The 17366-nt window shown below is 38.9% G+C and overlaps 2 protein-coding genes across 9 annotated transcripts in view; one reads left to right on the top strand and one right to left on the bottom strand.

Moving 5' to 3' along the window:
• The window catches only part of LOC110474086 (rap1 GTPase-GDP dissociation stimulator 1), a 31540-nt gene extending 20077 nt beyond the window's left edge, over positions 1-11463 (bottom strand). Inside the window, exons 1-6 of the mRNA XM_085583318.1 lie at positions 11215-11463; positions 9555-9683; positions 8276-8401; positions 7398-7541; positions 3116-3250; positions 1507-1632 (exon numbers count right to left, since the gene is read on the bottom strand). Coding sequence (XP_085439444.1) covers positions 1507-1632; positions 3116-3250; positions 7398-7541; positions 8276-8401; positions 9555-9683; positions 11215-11335 — 781 coding nt within the window. The 5' untranslated portion in view covers positions 11336-11463. The remainder of the gene's footprint in view (positions 1-1506; positions 1633-3115; positions 3251-7397; positions 7542-8275; positions 8402-9554; positions 9684-11214) is intronic.
• SH2D4B (SH2 domain containing 4B) overlaps positions 11387-17366 on the top strand; it is an 89224-nt gene continuing 83244 nt past the window's right edge. For all 8 annotated transcript variants that reach the window (XM_085583327.1, XM_085583322.1, XM_085583326.1 and 5 more), the window contains exon 1: positions 11387-17366. This exon is cut by the window's right edge. The gene's annotated coding sequence lies outside the window, so the exon portion shown is untranslated.

Genomic DNA, 17366 nt, shown 5'->3' with positions numbered 1-17366 from the left:
GCCTCAGCATACCTGCTGATAGAGTAATGATAAGGCAATTGACTAATTTAGTGTGGACTTCTTAGTAGATGTGTGTTCATAAGAGTTTCAGGCTGAGTTAATTAAAGGCAATGTTACGGGTAAACAGAATAGAAGATAATTAAAAGTGGGGGAATTGTGTGTTCAAAGGTGGGAATAGATAAACATTGAGTCTCCTACATATTTTATTCTACTTTGCATTTTGATAATTTGTTTCAGATTCAGAAGTTGTACCTTGTGCCAAATTCCAAGTTTGTATTGGGACTGGTAAATAAAATTTAAAAAGATAATTTAGTGTTTGATAATTTACATTTATGTTACTGTGATGGCTCAATTTTAAATATCAAACACCTTGTCACAATTGAGATAATTTCTCCAAAGTTATTTTACAATGACTTCTTCAAAGCCTCAGAACAAGAAGATGCAATATTCATTTCCTACCACAGAGAAATGTAAGTGAAAGCAGCTTTTCACTGGACTGGAAGTGGTGCAAATTAATAGAAGGACTAGATCTAAATTTTTGATCATGAATGCTAGTTTGATAAAAGATGCAAATAGTTCTTATATTAAGTGGTGTCTGTAGTAGTGCAATGGAGTGCAGCATGGAATGTAGCAGAGTGAGCTTTTTATCCTCTTCTATATAGCTAATGAAGTGATGTCTTAATTGTCCCATGTCAGTTATCACTTCCCATCACAAAATGGTCATAACTATTCTAGTTTTAACTTGTTATTCCTGCATATCAATGAACCTGTACTGATTAGTACTCTAGAGCAGCTGCTCTGGCAATATGAAAGACATTACTAAACTGCATGACATTTGTTTTGTGTCATGGTCTGCTAAGAGCTAAGTAAGCCTAAGGATAAATTAAGATATTGAAGTATATCTTAATGTAATTCTTACATGGTGAACGTTTCTCAAAATGCAACAGTATCCACAGAAAGATTATTGTTGCTTTTGCATACTTCCTCTGTGTTAAACTGAATGAAATACAAGTAAATAATCTAAAACATTGACATGAAAAGTAAATTCAACATTTGAGCCACATGAGCAAGATAAAACTGGCAACACGTATAGAAGGACTGGTAGAAATTAATTTCTCCTGCCTTGCTAACTCCCTTTATTCCTTTTATGTTCTCTAGTTCTTTATTGATTTGCTGTCCTGTGATTTGACACTAAAACCTGTCTCTTTTTCATCATACTCATGCCTTGCTGCTGTATCTCTGCTGAAAAACATCTTTTTGGGCCTTTGCCTGCTCTCACTGACTGCTACAGATTGGTTCCATGTGGTTTGTTTCTCAACTGCCTCTGAGGCTGACTGGGGCAGTCTGGAAAGAGCGCAGCCTCTGGCAATAATCTCTGCTGGAAGCTCTCCAGATGGAGTGGAATTGGGTCAGCAGGACACTGAGCCCATCCTGCAGAGCCTTGTTTTGCAGGGTAAGGTGGGGGGGAGCTGGGGCTGGGCTCAGTGGGGGCTGGCGGGTTCCTACCTCGTCCATCCGCCAGCGTCCGCAGTGTTCCCAGGAGCTTGAACTGCGCGGGGCGGCTCTGTGCCCGTAGGAGCGCCTCGATCCGCTCTGCGACGCCTTCCTCCAGCACCTGAACCTTGCTGACAACTAGAACAGGGGAAAGAGTGTTGATGTCAGGCTCAGTAAGGGCACAAACACTTGAAAATGTAGATATCACATAGCTGCTGTGAATTGTGTGCTGTGTTAGGCTTCTAGTGAAAAGTCCAACTTGTTAGCGAGCTCAGAAATCAAGTCAGGACTACCTGATTGCTTAGACTTCTCTTTTGGGCTAAAACTTTCATAGGAGCTGCTCTTGGGTAGTTTTAGTTACTTTTTATCTTAGTCCTGCCCAGAAAAAAAAAAATAAAACACAGCATTGTTGTTCCTCTTCCTTTTCTAGTAATTGATTATCCATCCACTTGCCCAGTCACATGAGGAAGCCTGTTCTGTGCTAGCTCATCTTAACTGAACTGGGGGGCAGAAGTGATTTATTCAGCCATATTTCTTAGAAATGGCTTTTCATTTTGTATTAGAGTTCACTGATGCCCTGTTGTTTGTGCTTTTGTTTCTGTGCTTTCCTCTGCTCGTGGTTGGTGCAGTAAATCCTTTGTAATAATCAGAAGCTTGTCTGCGAGAAGACTTAATACTGCTTAACTGTGCTGCCAAAAGCTGCTTCCTCCAGAGCAATCTTTTTCTCATCTTCTGCATATATTTTTGGGAGAGTGGTGAGGAAGATTGGACAGTGAAATTAGGGAGAGAACTGTTATATCCCTCATCCTTTTATTGGGCAAATTGAGAAGCATACCTTATTAAGTAACTTGCTCTTGATGTCCCTGTTTTTCAGTGGCAAAGACTGACTCCTTTTACTAGATCATAATTACTTTTAAATGTTTTATAAGCATCTGTTATCTTTTCAAATCAATGCTTGAATTGAAGAGTTCTATGTCTATTTCCAAGTGTTCACCAATATTTAATTCATGTTTATGGATTTCCACTCAGTGCTTTCATTTTTTTTTCAGGTAGCAGATTATATTGTTGAAAGTGATAGAGCTTGTGTTTCTAGAAGTGTTTCTGTTAGAGACTACCTAACAGATATTTTTATGAATTGATGAGGAAAAGTATATTGTAGTGTCCACACACTTGGAAACATTTAAAATGATTTGTAACAGATTTGAACAGAACAGATAATTAAAACACTGTATGTTGATATTTTATAATTGAATTGAGCTTTCTAAAATGCAGCTTCAAAAAACATTAAGATTTACTGTTTCTGTAAAATATGAATGAATATTAGCTTTATAGAAGAGAAAGTTGGGCATCCCTACCAGGATGTCACCACTCCATTATCTGTGTTTTAAGTCATGAACCCTGTTCTGATTTTTTTTGTCTTGAGCTGTTGTGTGCTATTAATACGAAACTACTTCAGCAGCTAGTAATGAGATTACACTTTATGGTATTTCAACTCTTTGTGTAGATGAGGAATTCCTGATGAATTATTCAAATATGGGGGAGGGGGAAAAGGTCAATTGCCCCCCAAAACTGGTGCTGGTGCTTGGGCAGAGCTGCAGGGTGACCTGTGCTGGGGCTGCACCTGGAACGGCGAGGCTCTGCAGGGCGCTGAGAGCAGCCTGCTGCACAGACGTGTCCCCGCTCTGCACCTGCTTCTCCAGCACATCCAGGAGCTGGTGCACGACTCCCAGCTGGAACATGCGCAGGCAGTTGCCATCTGGAGAGAGAGGCAGAACCGAGCAGGTGAGAGAGGTAAGAAACACGATGATGCAAATTCAGAACTCAGGGAGGCTTTGCCTCAACTATTTTCATTTGTTGCTAAGATCAAGACTGTAGCTTTTGCATTGTTTTTTTGTTACCTTCAGCTCTTTAGAGGCAAGCATCAGCTACCTGTAAACTGATGCTGAGACAGACTCCAATGGAGCTTAGCTCGAGAGAGCTATCAAGGGACAATCACTGTCAAAATCAAAACCATAGATTCCCCAGTCCTTTTCCCTCAGTGCTGCTGCATTTTCCACTACACATGTTGTAGAATACCAATGACATTTTTCATTTCTCACCAGCTCCTTTAACTTTGCTATTCTACTGATTTAAGGCGTTATTGTGAAACCAGGGATCTTACCCACCAATGGTAAATCTGATTACTAGTTCTGTACTCCTGTTATTCTTTGTTTTCTATGAACTAAATAGTCATTAACAACTCCTTGAAAGAATCAGAGCCAGGTTTTTCTTACCTCTCTTGAAAAACCCATTTTCTGAAATGAGAAGTCTTTTTGTGTTACACTCACATGAAGCTCAGAAAATATGAGTTGACCTGGAGAGATCTCATTTATTAAATCCCAATGAAAGTGCAGATTTGTACATTCAAAAAAACTACCACTTTGCCCAGCAATGCTCTGCAAGTATTTTGTCAGTGCATGTCTGGATCTCACCTCCTGTCTTTGGGAATTTGCTCCATATAGGTGTGGCAGCTTTGTTTTCAGAAGCTGCTTAGCTCACCTAGGAAATGGGAGTTCTGCTAAAGAGCCAAAGGAAGCCCTCTATGCTACAGATGGGATCCTTTCTGAAGGAAGTGTTTTGAAGATGCCATTTGGAAAATAATTTTCTGTATTTTGCTTTATGCAGTTTGTTATGCCTCACTTCCTTATTGTGTGCTTTTACCTTGTGAAAGCTGCTTATTAAAAATGGCAAAACAGTGTGAACATGAAATACAAAGATGTATTCACCTGGAATAAAGGGTTATCCATGGAACTGTACACACCTCATGCAAATACATGGTCTGGCCAACAGTAGCTCCAGTACTTTGTTGCAGTAATAAGCAGATGGGACTCAGTTTCTTCATGCAGAAAAGCCAAATGTTAAAGCCCATTTTTTATAGTTTTCAAGACCTCGTGTATAACTCTAGTTGGTTCATAACTTTATTTCCACTCAATTAATTAGTTAGAAAATGCTTGTGTGTTTGTGTTAAGACTCTCTTTACCCAGGTGTTTACATATTTTCTTTGTGGATTCTCATGGGACAGACTCCTTTTTTGTAGGTGCAAATGGTTCTCTTACCAGAAGAGAACCTTTCTCATTCCTTTGATTCTTTCTTATGGGAACTTAGAGGCTTAGCTGGTAATTCAGCAGTAAGGTATTTAAAAAAAAAAAAAAATCTGTGTGCAACAATACTTCTCATGGTTTGGATGTTATTTCCACCTCAAAGTCGTAGACACTTCTGTTATCTTTCGCCTATTATTCTCTTCATCTCTTAACATTTCACTTAGTAACCTGTTTTTCCTCTGTATTCTTACATATGTTAGATCAGAATTTGTCAAATGCTTGTAAAATGTAGTTGGATATTTTCATGAGAGAACTCTGTGAAGTAGTTAGGATTCTACTCACACAGAAATCTTTTGATACCATTTTATGCATATATTCTCTAAAGTTGATGGTTTTGCTTGTCATTCTTCAAGTGCTCTCTTGCCTAGTCCTAATCTTTGGAGATCAGAGTATATGAGGAAAATTGCCTAGTCCTCTTTAAAAACAGGTTCCATAGAAACAGGTCACCTCTTTTGGTCTGATAAAATTCTACAGGGAAAAGATTTTGATCTTCATATAGACCAACCTTAATTGAACTTAATTTCTCTCCTTCCCCCACCTCTCAAACTGAAGAATGTCAGAACATTTTTTTTTCCCCTCATGTAGTAAAGTGCAAATAGGCAGAGCCCATTAGTGGTTGCCTTGCTTTGATTGTCACAGAGCTCCAAATTGCTTTTCTCTCCAATGGAGTTTTTGCTTGGATAGCAGCAGAACATTCAATTTAATGGCTCATAGTTAAAGTCTGATAGGAACAGCCACTTTTCATAGCTGCAAAAGCTGTCTGTCATCTTTTCACTGCCTAGAAGTCATTTGCTGCTCAGAACAGATTTCCATAGGATTTTTTTTCTCTCAGATTAAAAGCTGTGCATACATCAGTGGCACACACTGAGGCATGAGAGGGATTATTCACTTCTTCCACATGAAACATCTAGTGCTGTTGTGGGGAGGATGGGGGGAGAAGAATGAGTGACAAAGCAAGCCATTCAGCTGAGTAAATTGAAATAGCCAGTTAAAGGCACTGGGGGCACTTCTGTGGCCTTTGTAGAGCCATGATGCACAATGGCTGATTCAGAGCAAGGTACAGGGCAAGGAAGAAAGGGAGTCTAGAAAGGTTGTGAGGTGGAGGTGAAGAGATGTGTGGATGATAGCTTGCTTTAAAAAAAACCCCAAAACCAACATTAAGACAGATGTGAGGGATTTTTTTCTAATAATTAAGCACCTATTAATGCAGAATGTAGCTGGTAAGGCAGGGACAGGAATGAAGAGATTCTGTCTTCAGAAGGCAAAGAATGATTTTATTCAAAAGCTCTTCTCTCTTTTATAGAGAACATTGTGAACATTAATTCTATTGGTTTTAAAGTAAATCATATCACTTGATTGGTACATTTGGACTTAGGTCACTGTGGTAGAACATATCTAAAAACAATATGAATGGAAAACAAGATAATAGATTGTTTAAATTCTTCCTGGACTTTTTCCCAGGCTTAGCCTGGTGCAAATCTTTCACTTTTTCTCTCTGACTGAACTGAGAATATGCACACAAAGTTGAGCAATTTTGTTAATTGAGTTTGAAGCCAATACAGTGGTGATCAGTGAGACAGGACAGGAAGTGTGGGGAGGATCTTTTGCTGATTGACTGAGCACAGCATGCTTTCCAGGAGCCTGCTCATAAGAATATCTCTTTCTCTCTGCAGAGTATAAAGGCTCATTGCTTTCTATAATAGGAATTGAAAGATCAAATGCCTTATGTTGAGATTTCTTCCTATCTCAATGTCTGAGCAAACCTCCCTTCCTAAAAGTGATTTAAAACATAAACCAGCAGTAACTATGTTGAATTTTTTTTGTTTGTTTGTTTTTTCCTCTGTGTTTTTGGTGGTTTTTTTGGTGTGTGGGGTTTTGTTTTTTATTTCTAACAAACGTATTTGGCATTAAGTATTTCCAGAGTCTCCGCTCTAATAAAGTGTGGTTCAGCAAAAAAAGAAAAAGTGCAAAGGCTTGCATATATGATCACCCCTTTTTTATGATTATGCCCCCCAAATTATTTTAGTATCAGTAGCATCTGTAACTTAAAAGCATGCAAGTCTCTAGTCTGCAGAACGGAAATTAACTATTTCAGAACTAGGGAGTAGTGAAATCTGATAGTGTTGGTTTTCTCTGCACTCACAAACAGTGGCTTTCCATCTTTGAAGGGTAGAGAACGACCAACTTTACAATTTCTTTTGTAAAATTAGCAATAAGCCTTGCCCCTGTCTTGGTACCTGCAAGTATCTAGATGTGTTGCAAATATCTCTGTTCTAAGAGGTGATGGAGCCCTTAGGAAAAATCTTCTCTAAGTACTTATTTGTGTTATGAGAAATAGAGACTATTTCATATCTGATTATAATTAGCCCCCAAACTGAGCTGTTCTGTCAGTCAGTGATGACTTAGTTTGTTGTTAAGGTTAATTATTGAAGACCTTTATGTTGTTGATTGCTTTGGGGTTGAGAGTGGTGGGATGCAGTGTAAGTGGCCAGTTCCTGATATTTTATTTTTTAATCTGTATTGCCCAAAGTGCAGCATAGCAGTAATATAAACTAAGTTACTGTTAGGCACAAGCACTGGGCTATAGGTTATAGAAATGAAAAGTGTCATGCCTGAGAAGAATTCCTGCAAAGATGATAAAAGAGATTGTGAATAGGTCCCTGTTTAAGTAAAAGAAGCCAACAAAAATGGAAACTCTTTTGCTAAAGAGACTTTTGGATGTTGGTTCTTTATGTACCTGGCTTGTAATATTCCCCTTTTTACCTCCAAGAAGCAGAGAGACAATGAGATCTGATGCAGCCTTCATAATGCATGTATCTTCAGCCTGGGAACTGCCTTGGAGCCTCAGCAGGATCTCGGACAGCACCTCTGGCACACCTGCATCCACCAACTGCACTTTCAGAGCATCTGTAGAGATCACAGTAAAAGCACACTAAAAGATTCTTGGCTCTTTTTGGAAGCATTTCAAACTAGAAAGCTAAATCCTTGAAATTTAGCCAGTTGTTTTTCAGGTGTAGTCACTGTTTTGGTTTTGCTTGTAACAGCTTTCTGGAGCTAGGATGACACAAGGCAGAATGAGCAAAGCTTTCTGCATTGGTCTTTGACATTTCTTGTGTTGCCAGTCATGAACTTTCGTGTCTTTAAAATCTGTGCCAGATATTGAGATATTTGTAGTGGAGCAGTGTCAGTGTTTGTACTGCTGCTTAGAGTGTGCATCTTCACAGAATCACAGAATATTCTGAGCTGGAAGAGATCCACAAGGAGCAGCGAGTCCAACTCTTAGGTAAATGGCCCAGACAGGGATTGAACCGGTACCCAGTTGTTCTGATTTTTAAAATTAAAAAAAAAAAAAAATAGCTGTGTTGCTGCTTTCCTCTTAATCAACCATGGAGAATAAGTTTGAATCTGCTGACTTTTGGATTGACTGAAATGGTGGAATGGTACTCTCTCCTTCCTTTCTTTCATGTCTCACCTGTTCATGTGTTGTTTGGGCCAGGATCTCATATGATCTTGGGGCTTATTTCTCCCAAAAGGATTGCTGGTACTGTTAGCAGGATCCCATGGCAAACTTGGAACCCAGGCCTTAAGCCAGTACAATACCCAGTCTCCCCTTGCTCCACCCAGACCAAAAGGAGCCTTACCATTTTCTGCAAGTGCTTGCAGGACCTCAAAGACAATTTCTAGCTTCTCATGGCTCTCTGCTCTCCTCAGTTGTTTCACCAGTTGTTCAGCAACTTTTGTCATGCTTAGAGCTTTCTTGGCTGAATCTGTGTATGTGATAAAGTCAGGATTTCGATTTTTTAAAATTTGATTAAACATTTAAAAATATCTCCCTATGATCTGAAGTGATTAGGCACTGTTTTTGAAGGCTTTTTCTGTTCTTGTAAACTCTTCTGTTTCTTTGGACAGCACTGAGACAGCAGAACTCTATCCCTTCTCCCCCCAAAGTTCTTTAGCTGTTTTTTCTGTAACTTCTGTAGACCTCATAGGTAGCAAATTGATCCTGGCTTAAATCTCACTGATGTGTACAAGTCTGTCTGTAGTATGATTATTTAATATAACAATTGGCTATTAATATAACATGTCAGTTTGCTGTAGCAGTATATTTTTTGCCTTGATTAGGTGCTTCTAGTCTTGCTGGCATCCTAAACATTTGCAGGATGGGTGTTAGCAAAGCTTGCCACTGTTTGACATAGAATACATTTCAATTGAATATGGTATTAAATAATGGAACTGATATAACAAGGACAGACCTCCTTAGATGATAATGTGACAGTGTGATATCATGTCCCTTCCCTGCATAGCCCCCTAAATGCAGGAAGCAGTAGATCAAATTTTAGCCAGACCATATATAGTGATCATAATTTTGTACTTGATCTTTTTCTTCCATTACTACTCACAACTTGTGTAAAGTAGGGCAAATATGTTTTAAATTAGTAGAGAGATGCTCTTTCTTGGAAAATTGTGGAAATTGAAATGGTAACTGTTTCAGTAAGGTTTAGAAACTTAATTATTAAATAGAAATTAAGTTTTAATAAACAAGCTTTTAATGTACCAAATCTGAAGTAGTTTGAAATGTCAATTTATCATATAAAGTTATGCCATCTCTTCATTTGGGGTCAAAAGCTGGCTGTTAAAAATTAATTTTTATAATGCAGTATAAGTAATTGCTGGCACTCCATAAAAGAGTAGTTATTTCTCCAATCCATATCAGACACTGTGGCCAGTTCCTGATTAGATATCATTAATGTTTTAAAACAAAGCCCAAATACCAGCCCTACCCCACCCCAAAAACAAAGGAGAAAACAAACAAAGTCCCCAAATGTGTGGGCATGGAAAGGCAGTGACAGTGTGGACTTGATGATGATTTTCTCTAAGATGCAGAAACGAAAAACCAACTTTAAAAAAGACCTTACTTACCAAGGTCTGCCAGATTGTACAAGGCCAATAGAGCAACGTGGACAAGAGGTTCACTGTCTGCATAGTCAGTTAATATTCGGACCAGTGAGGGGATCACTCCAACCTTCACCAGCTCTTCCTGAAGGCTACCTGGTCAGAGAAGCAGAGGTGTTTAAGGTGGTTAAATCAGGTACTGATTAAACCTGTGGAAAGGGTCCAGCTGGGATGCTTAGCAGCAAGGTAGTCAGGTTCTTTCTCACAATGTTAGAATTTGTAAAGCTTTTGGTGGTGGCTCCATGCTAATATGTGTGTGGAGGAAATGCAGCTTTGGGACAGATTTTTGCTAAACCTCCTGGTTTGTCTTTGACTTAAGGTATTAAGTCACTGTCTCCATCCACGTGTGCTTCCTGAGGAAAACCCTGATAACTGTTTTCTTTCTTTTTGTAGTTTTTTTGTAATGAATGGAAGCTTAATATCTGAAATTATTTTGATGGTACCAAGAACTGTAAGATACAAAGTTGGACGGTGATGGTTGCTTAAAAGCACAATGGCATTGCTTTTGCAGCAGTGCCTTGCTGAGAGCTGGGCTGCTGCTCGTGTGACAGAGTGCATGGCAGACACCAGGAAGGGTCTGGTGCTATTGTAGCACAGCAATTGAAATTCAGACAGGGAATTGGTGAAGTTAATTTTTCTTCTCTTTGATGCATTTATTGCTGTGTTGGTGATAGGATTTATTAAAGCATGTCACAGTTGTCTTGGCAAATCTGTGCTGGGCCTGTGCTCTGCCAGAAGGAGAGCAGATGTGCAGGATGGCCATATGCTGCAGCACTGCTGTGTACAGCAGTTACATGAGCTGGGAAGGAAATTACAGGGAAAAGTTTTTTTAGACTATTGTGTCATTCCCTGACCAATACATGTAACTCACAGGGAGCTTAGTCACAAGAATAGTGAAGGAGGCAAACCCACAAATTTCTAAGTAAAGTTGTGCAGATCCACACTAGAAGGATTAGAGAAAAGAGACTGAAGGCAGAGAGTTATGGATACAAGATACTGGGTGAAAGTTTCCATATTACTTTCAGTATAGAATAGATCTTTTGGGCAGTCTGGGAGTTAAAGGTAAAAAAAAAACTTAAACTGTTCTGGGCAAGTAAATGAAAATTTTTTAACTTGTGAGACCATCTGGTAAGCTGGTGTCCAGGGAAGTTTGAGCACAAAGATCTCCTGCATGCAAGCAGTGGTTCTTAGAGAAATCCATTCCTTGCAGAGATAAATATCTCAGTATTTTTATCTCTTTTTTTCCTAACGCACTTTTTGAACAAGTGCTTTGCTTTATAGATGTTCTTATTACTTTGTAGGATGTCCAAGCCATTCAGGATTTGGACCCAAGGCAAGTCTGCACAATTGGTTAAGATACGTGTGAGGCTCTGCTCCTCTTGTGATTTCAAAGCAGTTCTGACAGATTTGTGCCACTTGAAGTCAGAAATGTATGGGGGAAGCCCAGAGTTCAGGCAGTGCTTGGGGTGCATTCAGCCAGGTGTCTGTGAGCTCTGTGAATTGCATACCTAACTGGAGGCTGAGGTGCATATGTGCTCAGGTCTCATAAAGTTATTATGAGTTACAATGCCTTTTAAAGAATGCCTTAGAGCCAGGGAAAAGCAGATTCTCTTCAGTAGATACTTACGGTTATGGTAACAGATACGGCCAATGGCCCTCCCAGCATGGAGCAGCATTTCTTGGTCTGTGCTCTCTAGCAAAGGTATCAGTGTTAGAACCAAATCTGCTTCAATACATGGTTTCTTCATTTCCTCTGTGTAGAAAAAAGAGAGGGAATTCCAGGCTTTTGCCACGTAGGAATAAAACAATTGCCATAGGAGTAGCTGGTAGCCGTGAAACAAAATTCAAGAGTGAAAACATGAAGCTAATGTGCTGTAAAATGCCTTGTAGTAGTATTTGAGCACGACTCACCATTTTTGGCTATCTCTGAGAGCACATGGGCTGCCTTCACTGCACATCGTGGATTGCCCTTCAGGATTTTTGCCAAAGTTGGGAAGATCTTACTCCCTCTGAGTAGGTGGAAGGATCTCTGCTCTGCAGTGATAAGAGTGTTAGCAGTACCTGCAGTAGGTTTGCAGCTGTTTTATTCACATGTGCCTTTGTTTCCTAGAGTTCTGAGTGGCTATCTGTGGGATCCAAGCCCCGATTTAACAAGGTTCTTAAAGGCTGTCTGAGTCTGAATATATGGGCACAGTCATCTGCTTGAATTGCAGCAAGTGTGGCTCCAGCTGATTACTCTGCTTTGTGCTGAATTGAAGCAGGGGTGGCAAGGCAAAGAGGAAAACAGTTTCATCTTCTCTGACTATAAAAGGATGCCTGCATAAGGCATGGGAAGTCAGGGATTAAGATGCTATTCCTGAGGTATGGCCTAACAATTAATTCTGTAGGTAGGCACAGCATCTTTTATTAGACTAGCAATTAGAACAGACAATTCCCTTGGCCTTTTTTTATCAAAAATATGGCCAGCTGTCCTGAAGATAGTAAATCACCATCTGCCAGGAGACTCACATAAATGCAGGTTTATGTCATTTTAGGAGAATGTGCAAAGGCTTTAGGGACTTTTGTATAAGTAGCCTAGAAACTACTTTTAAAATGCCTGACCTGATAGGGTCATCCTAAATTAATCCTAGGAGTTTGTAATAAACAGAATATTAAACCTGGAATTTCCCTGGAATGTTTGGTATTTTAGTGACCAGGAACTTTATCTGGTGACAGGTAATTTTGTGAGTTTTATACAGAGAGAAAGAAAGAAACACAGCTTGAGGACAGCTATAGTTCAGCAGCAATCACTTCTTGAAATATATTATCACAATAAACAAAACCTGCCATGAATTCTTTTGAGTTGTGCAAATGGTTAATTCATGACCCAGAGTGATACTTAACTATCTTCAGTAATAGCCAGGAGAATCCCATTCAAACTTTCAAGGATCTGATCTTCAGCTTCTGTGCCATCACCACAAAGCCCAAGGTGTTCCAGGTGATTATTCAGGGTTTCTAAACAGAATGGGATAGAAAACTTTGGTGAGCCAGCAGGGAAAATATTGAGTTCCTTGTGGTAGTGCTTTTCAGTGCTAATATCTTATTATAAAATAATTTCCTGAGGGATGAAGATCTAAATATGCTCATTTATTCCAAGAGCATGAGGTCAAAGGCATGGTCACTTCTCAGACAGCACATAGCTCTGGAGAAGGCATAAACATGCAGGGATAAATTCTATGTGGAAACAGAAATTTACATATTGCAGCAGAGTTTGAGGTGGGGAGGAGAGAGGAGTAATTGCAGGACCCAAATCAAGCCTGTAATTTCTAAATAAGTTTATGGTAAATACAATACTTGCAGCTCAACTATCTATCTACTGTGGCAGTGGCCAGTAGCAGGCCCTGAAACTATGCAAGAAATAAATGAGGTAAAATACTTCTCCTTTTGTTTCTGGCAACTTTGGCCTTTAGAAACATTCCTAGTATTTACATCAATATACATCTACTACGTGTTGATCAACTTTTATTTAGATTTTTTTTTACCTGTATAAGCTAATTCATAATTTTTATTTCTGTCACACAGTTCCGTGGTTTCACTGTTGTAAGAGGAAGATAGTTCCCTTTGTTTTAAAACATTTACCAAAAAGGTCAAAGTTGATGGCCTTTGAGTTGCTGTTGTAAGAGAAAGGGATTATCCTTCACAATATATTAGCTCTTCCATGTCTGTCATAATCAGATGGAGTTTTATTATAGTCCTCCTTTGTAATTCCTCTGCCAATTTGCTTAGTATTTATAGAAAATTTGATAACTTGACTGAATATTTTTCCAGCTCACTTTTATTCTTCAGGAGGATCTAGAATTTGAAAGTGTTCTCAAGACTCAGATGGACTGGGATTCGGACAAAGATTGTCTTGTTTTCTACTCTGTTAATTCTATGTCTATTTGAGAATGGCTTCTGTGCAGTTAATCAAAATGATCTCTTATCTTCCAGGCAGTGGGAGGTAACTTAAACCCCACCATCATTTATAATCTGGCCATCTTTTCCCCATGTAGGTTGTTTTGCATTTGCAGACACTGAACTGGATATGCCTCTTTATCCCAGGTCACACAGGATGATATGATTTTCCTGCAATTTTCTACAGTAAAATTTGAGCAGTCCAAATAATAAAACAACTCCTTACCATTCTGCTATTTCTAGGTCATTTATGAATATATTGAATTACACAGGTTACAGCAAAGGTAACCTCTAATAATTTTGGCTTTCTATTGTAAAAGCAGCCTTTATTCACCTCTCCAGACTTCACCAGATAATCACCTCTCATATCCCAAGATAACTTAGATAAAGGTTATTGAAAGGTTTGTAGACATTGAAATGCACTAACAGTATCTCCTTTATTGACCTTCTTACCAGCTTCTTAAAAATATGTTCAGAGAGAGGTTGTGGAGGTTCACCTCCACAAAAGTCAGACTGTCCTTTCTCATCATGTCCGTGTTTAGTATCTCTGTGCTTTACTATAATCCTACAATTTACCTGTGCAGAGATCAGATTTCTGCATTTTAATTTCCCATATTCCTTGCAACTGTTTTTGTAAACTCATCCCACTCCTATTGCTTCCAACTTTATTAATGCTGTTGCTGATCTCAATGATATTCTGCATGTCACAGTTAATGATGTGAATTGTCTTTTAATCTCTTATAAACTCTGTAGTATAGCATCCAATTCTGACAGCAAGTTACCATTTATTTTCTTGCTTTGTTAGAATTTTTCTGTCCTTTTAATATGAAGATTCCTCCATCTGCTTTCTGAAAACAAAAAGACCTAAAGTGGCTGAAATTGATGTAAGATTTAAAAAAAAAAAACCCTGATGTCTGAAGTAGTTAATGTATAACAGGGTATGATGTGGGATGTTATCAAAACTGTAGTAAAATTGCATTTCTGCTTTACAAACAGTTTCATTGAAAATGCTGACTCATGAGTCATGCCTCAGAAATTATTTCATGAGGATTAATAATTGAACTCTTATTTTTATTTGCTGAACTCACTATATTTTCTGTCCCTAATGTATCAATTAATTAATGTGAGCTTTTTTAAAAATGAAAACACACGAAATCAGTGCATACAGGAACTTCTGAGGAACAGAAGTGTCCTGATCTGTTTTGAAAAGAGGATGAAGTAAAGGAGTTTAAGTAGAACATAATTGAAAGCTGTTACTGCCTATTGAAAAGAAAAATTATTTGGCTTAAAAAATTAAAAGCAGTTATTTAAAAACAGTTTTGCTTTTGTGCTTTACAGAAGCTGGCATCTGCAGAAAAAAGGCTGAATTCACCAGGTCAAGTTCTCCTGCGGAATTAATCATTTTTGTGTAATTGAAGTCCAGTAAAATGCAGCTTTTTAGCACAAAAAAACCCAGAAAAAACCCAAAGCACCTGAGCAATCTGACAGTTGAATCAGCTTTGATCTTAAACAAAGATCTGGTGGGAGTGGGCAGAAGGCTACAGCTGCTGATTGAGCAACATGAAGTAAATTAGAAGCCTGTGAGATTGACTTCTAGTCCTGTGTTCTCTATTAGAGCAATAGTGATGTTTGCAAATACATTTCTAGAATATGTCTAATTAGGATCTTTAAAGCTGTGGAAAGACAATTGGAGTTCTTAAGATGGAGGAGGTTGTTTTACAAATAACAGGGGACAGTCTATACTGGTGTCTCATTGGGTCAGTATGGTGGTAACTAGAAATCTGGATGCTTTGTCATTTCTCCAGGGAACGGAGAGTAGAATAGCACCATCTGCATGATGACAAAGTCTTTGTAAAAGTCCTCTGTTTTCAGGCTGTAGTATTTTGAAATGAGAAGTATGAGTGGTAGCTGAGTGAAGAGTTACTTACAAAAGCCTCACAGAAAGCAGCGTTTAACTATAACAGTGTTAAAATACTGAACCCTTTTCTCAGGAGCTCAGAATTTTATCATGCTTGTTATTCATAAAAACTTGATTAATGTAACCAGCTTGGGATTGATTCCTCAGTACTCCTTGTGTTTAAATCCATGCTTGTGCAGGGGCAGCGAAGCAGACACTAGAACATACACAGATTGAGACTAAAACTGTCCTTTGTGGAGAATTCTGGGGTGCTGGCACTTTGTCTCATCCCAAACTGGACTAGATGGTTGGCAGGGTGGAGCAGAGGCACAGCAGAAGGGTTTGTTTCAGCTGCTGTGCAGAAGTGGCTCCTGGCCAGCCAGGGCTGTGTGTGCTGCCCGGCGGGAGCCAGGCTGAAGGGTGCCAGCCAGCTGCTCACACAGCAGGGACTGCCTGCCCCCCTGGCCTCTGAGCAGGCTTTTAGCAGAATAAACATGCTCTGAAGGAATACTAGTCGTTCTCTTGAATCAGCATTTTTGCTAGAATATCACTCTTCAGCTTTAGTAATTCACTGTAGAAGAGAGGGAAATGGGCACATAATGTCTGCAGGGCCTGAGTTTAGAAATCTCTTGAGACTGAGGTACAAAAGGCTTTGTTCTTGAGCTGAAGGCATAGGTTATTAATTCACACATAAATCTGTACATAAGATACTGAGTAAGAGGCATAGGAACCAGACTTTTGCTGTGGGAGTTGGTTTTTGATCATCCTAATGAGAGCAGAGACAATAGTGCAGAACATGTGCTGCAGCACAGCAACTTCATCTGACTTCTGCAGTGGGGAAAGAGCCACGAGGAGTGAGCTTTGGGATCCCTTGGACCACTGCTGTATCAATTCTCAGTGCTAGTTTTGACCAATAAAGTCCTCAGGGAGTGAGAGAATCCCATTAATCTTCTTTCAGCAGCTGATTTTGTCCTTCTAAAACAGCAATGGCTTCTGATTTTTTCCTTTTTATAGCCACTCACATGTGTAGAAATGATTTTTTTTTTTTTTTTTTTAGAAGAAGTATAGATTCTATACTTCAATGTAAATGCTGCTCTTGGTATTACTTGTTCTTGTTTGGGTCCTGAGCTGTGTGAGGTCTGCATGAGCCAATTTGAGGGCTTGAAGCAACTTCATCTAGTCAAATGCCTTGTGTTTTGCTGCCTCATCCTTCAGTAATTTCACATACTAAAACTATTCTTTTGTCACTTACTTTTAGTACACTTTAGAAGGTTCTTCCATGGCTTATTATCAGCATGATTCAAAACAGAAAAATAAGATAATGCATTTTTCATACTCATTTCAGACTATAAAATTGGGGTAGTTATTCACAATAGAGGTCTATTTAGCTTTGTCTAATGTCTTTAGTAACAGATGATTAAAGAGCAGCAAAAGAAAACATTATATAGCCTTTCCCAGGTATGCTTTCATAACTTATAGTAATCAACTCCACAGGGTTTGGTGGAAGTTTCCTCTTATTTAATTGCACTTAAAGTCATTAAAATATTTATGTTGAATTTGTAATTTAGCTTGTAGAACATGGACTAGAGTTGAGTGCCTCAAAGTAACTTTGGATTGAGAGAGAAAATAACTCATTCCTTTTTTTTTCTTGTTGAAATTGTCATCTGGACTTCTCTTGACTGTGGTTTTCTGAAATTGTATTGTATCACCAGGGCAGGAAACATAAGTGTCTATTTTGACGTATCCTGTGTTAACAACAGTCAACATCCCTCAACAGCTGAGGGATGAGGGTTGGGGTTGAGAAACTCCAAGAGTTCTGCACATCAAGAGTAGCTGAAAAGCACATGATGTAGCCTGAAGAAAGTAAAATTTCCACTAAAAATTCTGCAAAACAGCTGTTGTGTCTGTTTAGCAATGTAATTAAAAACGAAGTGAAAAGTTGACCTGCA

The sequence above is a fragment of the Lonchura striata genome, chromosome 6 (assembly GCF_050655825.1).
Source record: "Lonchura striata isolate lonStrDom1 chromosome 6, ASM5065582v1, whole genome shotgun sequence".
NCBI classification, from domain to species: domain Eukaryota; kingdom Metazoa; phylum Chordata; class Aves; order Passeriformes; family Estrildidae; genus Lonchura; species Lonchura striata.
Note: the sequence above shows the minus strand (reverse complement) of the source record. Positions and strands in the feature narration are given on the sequence as shown.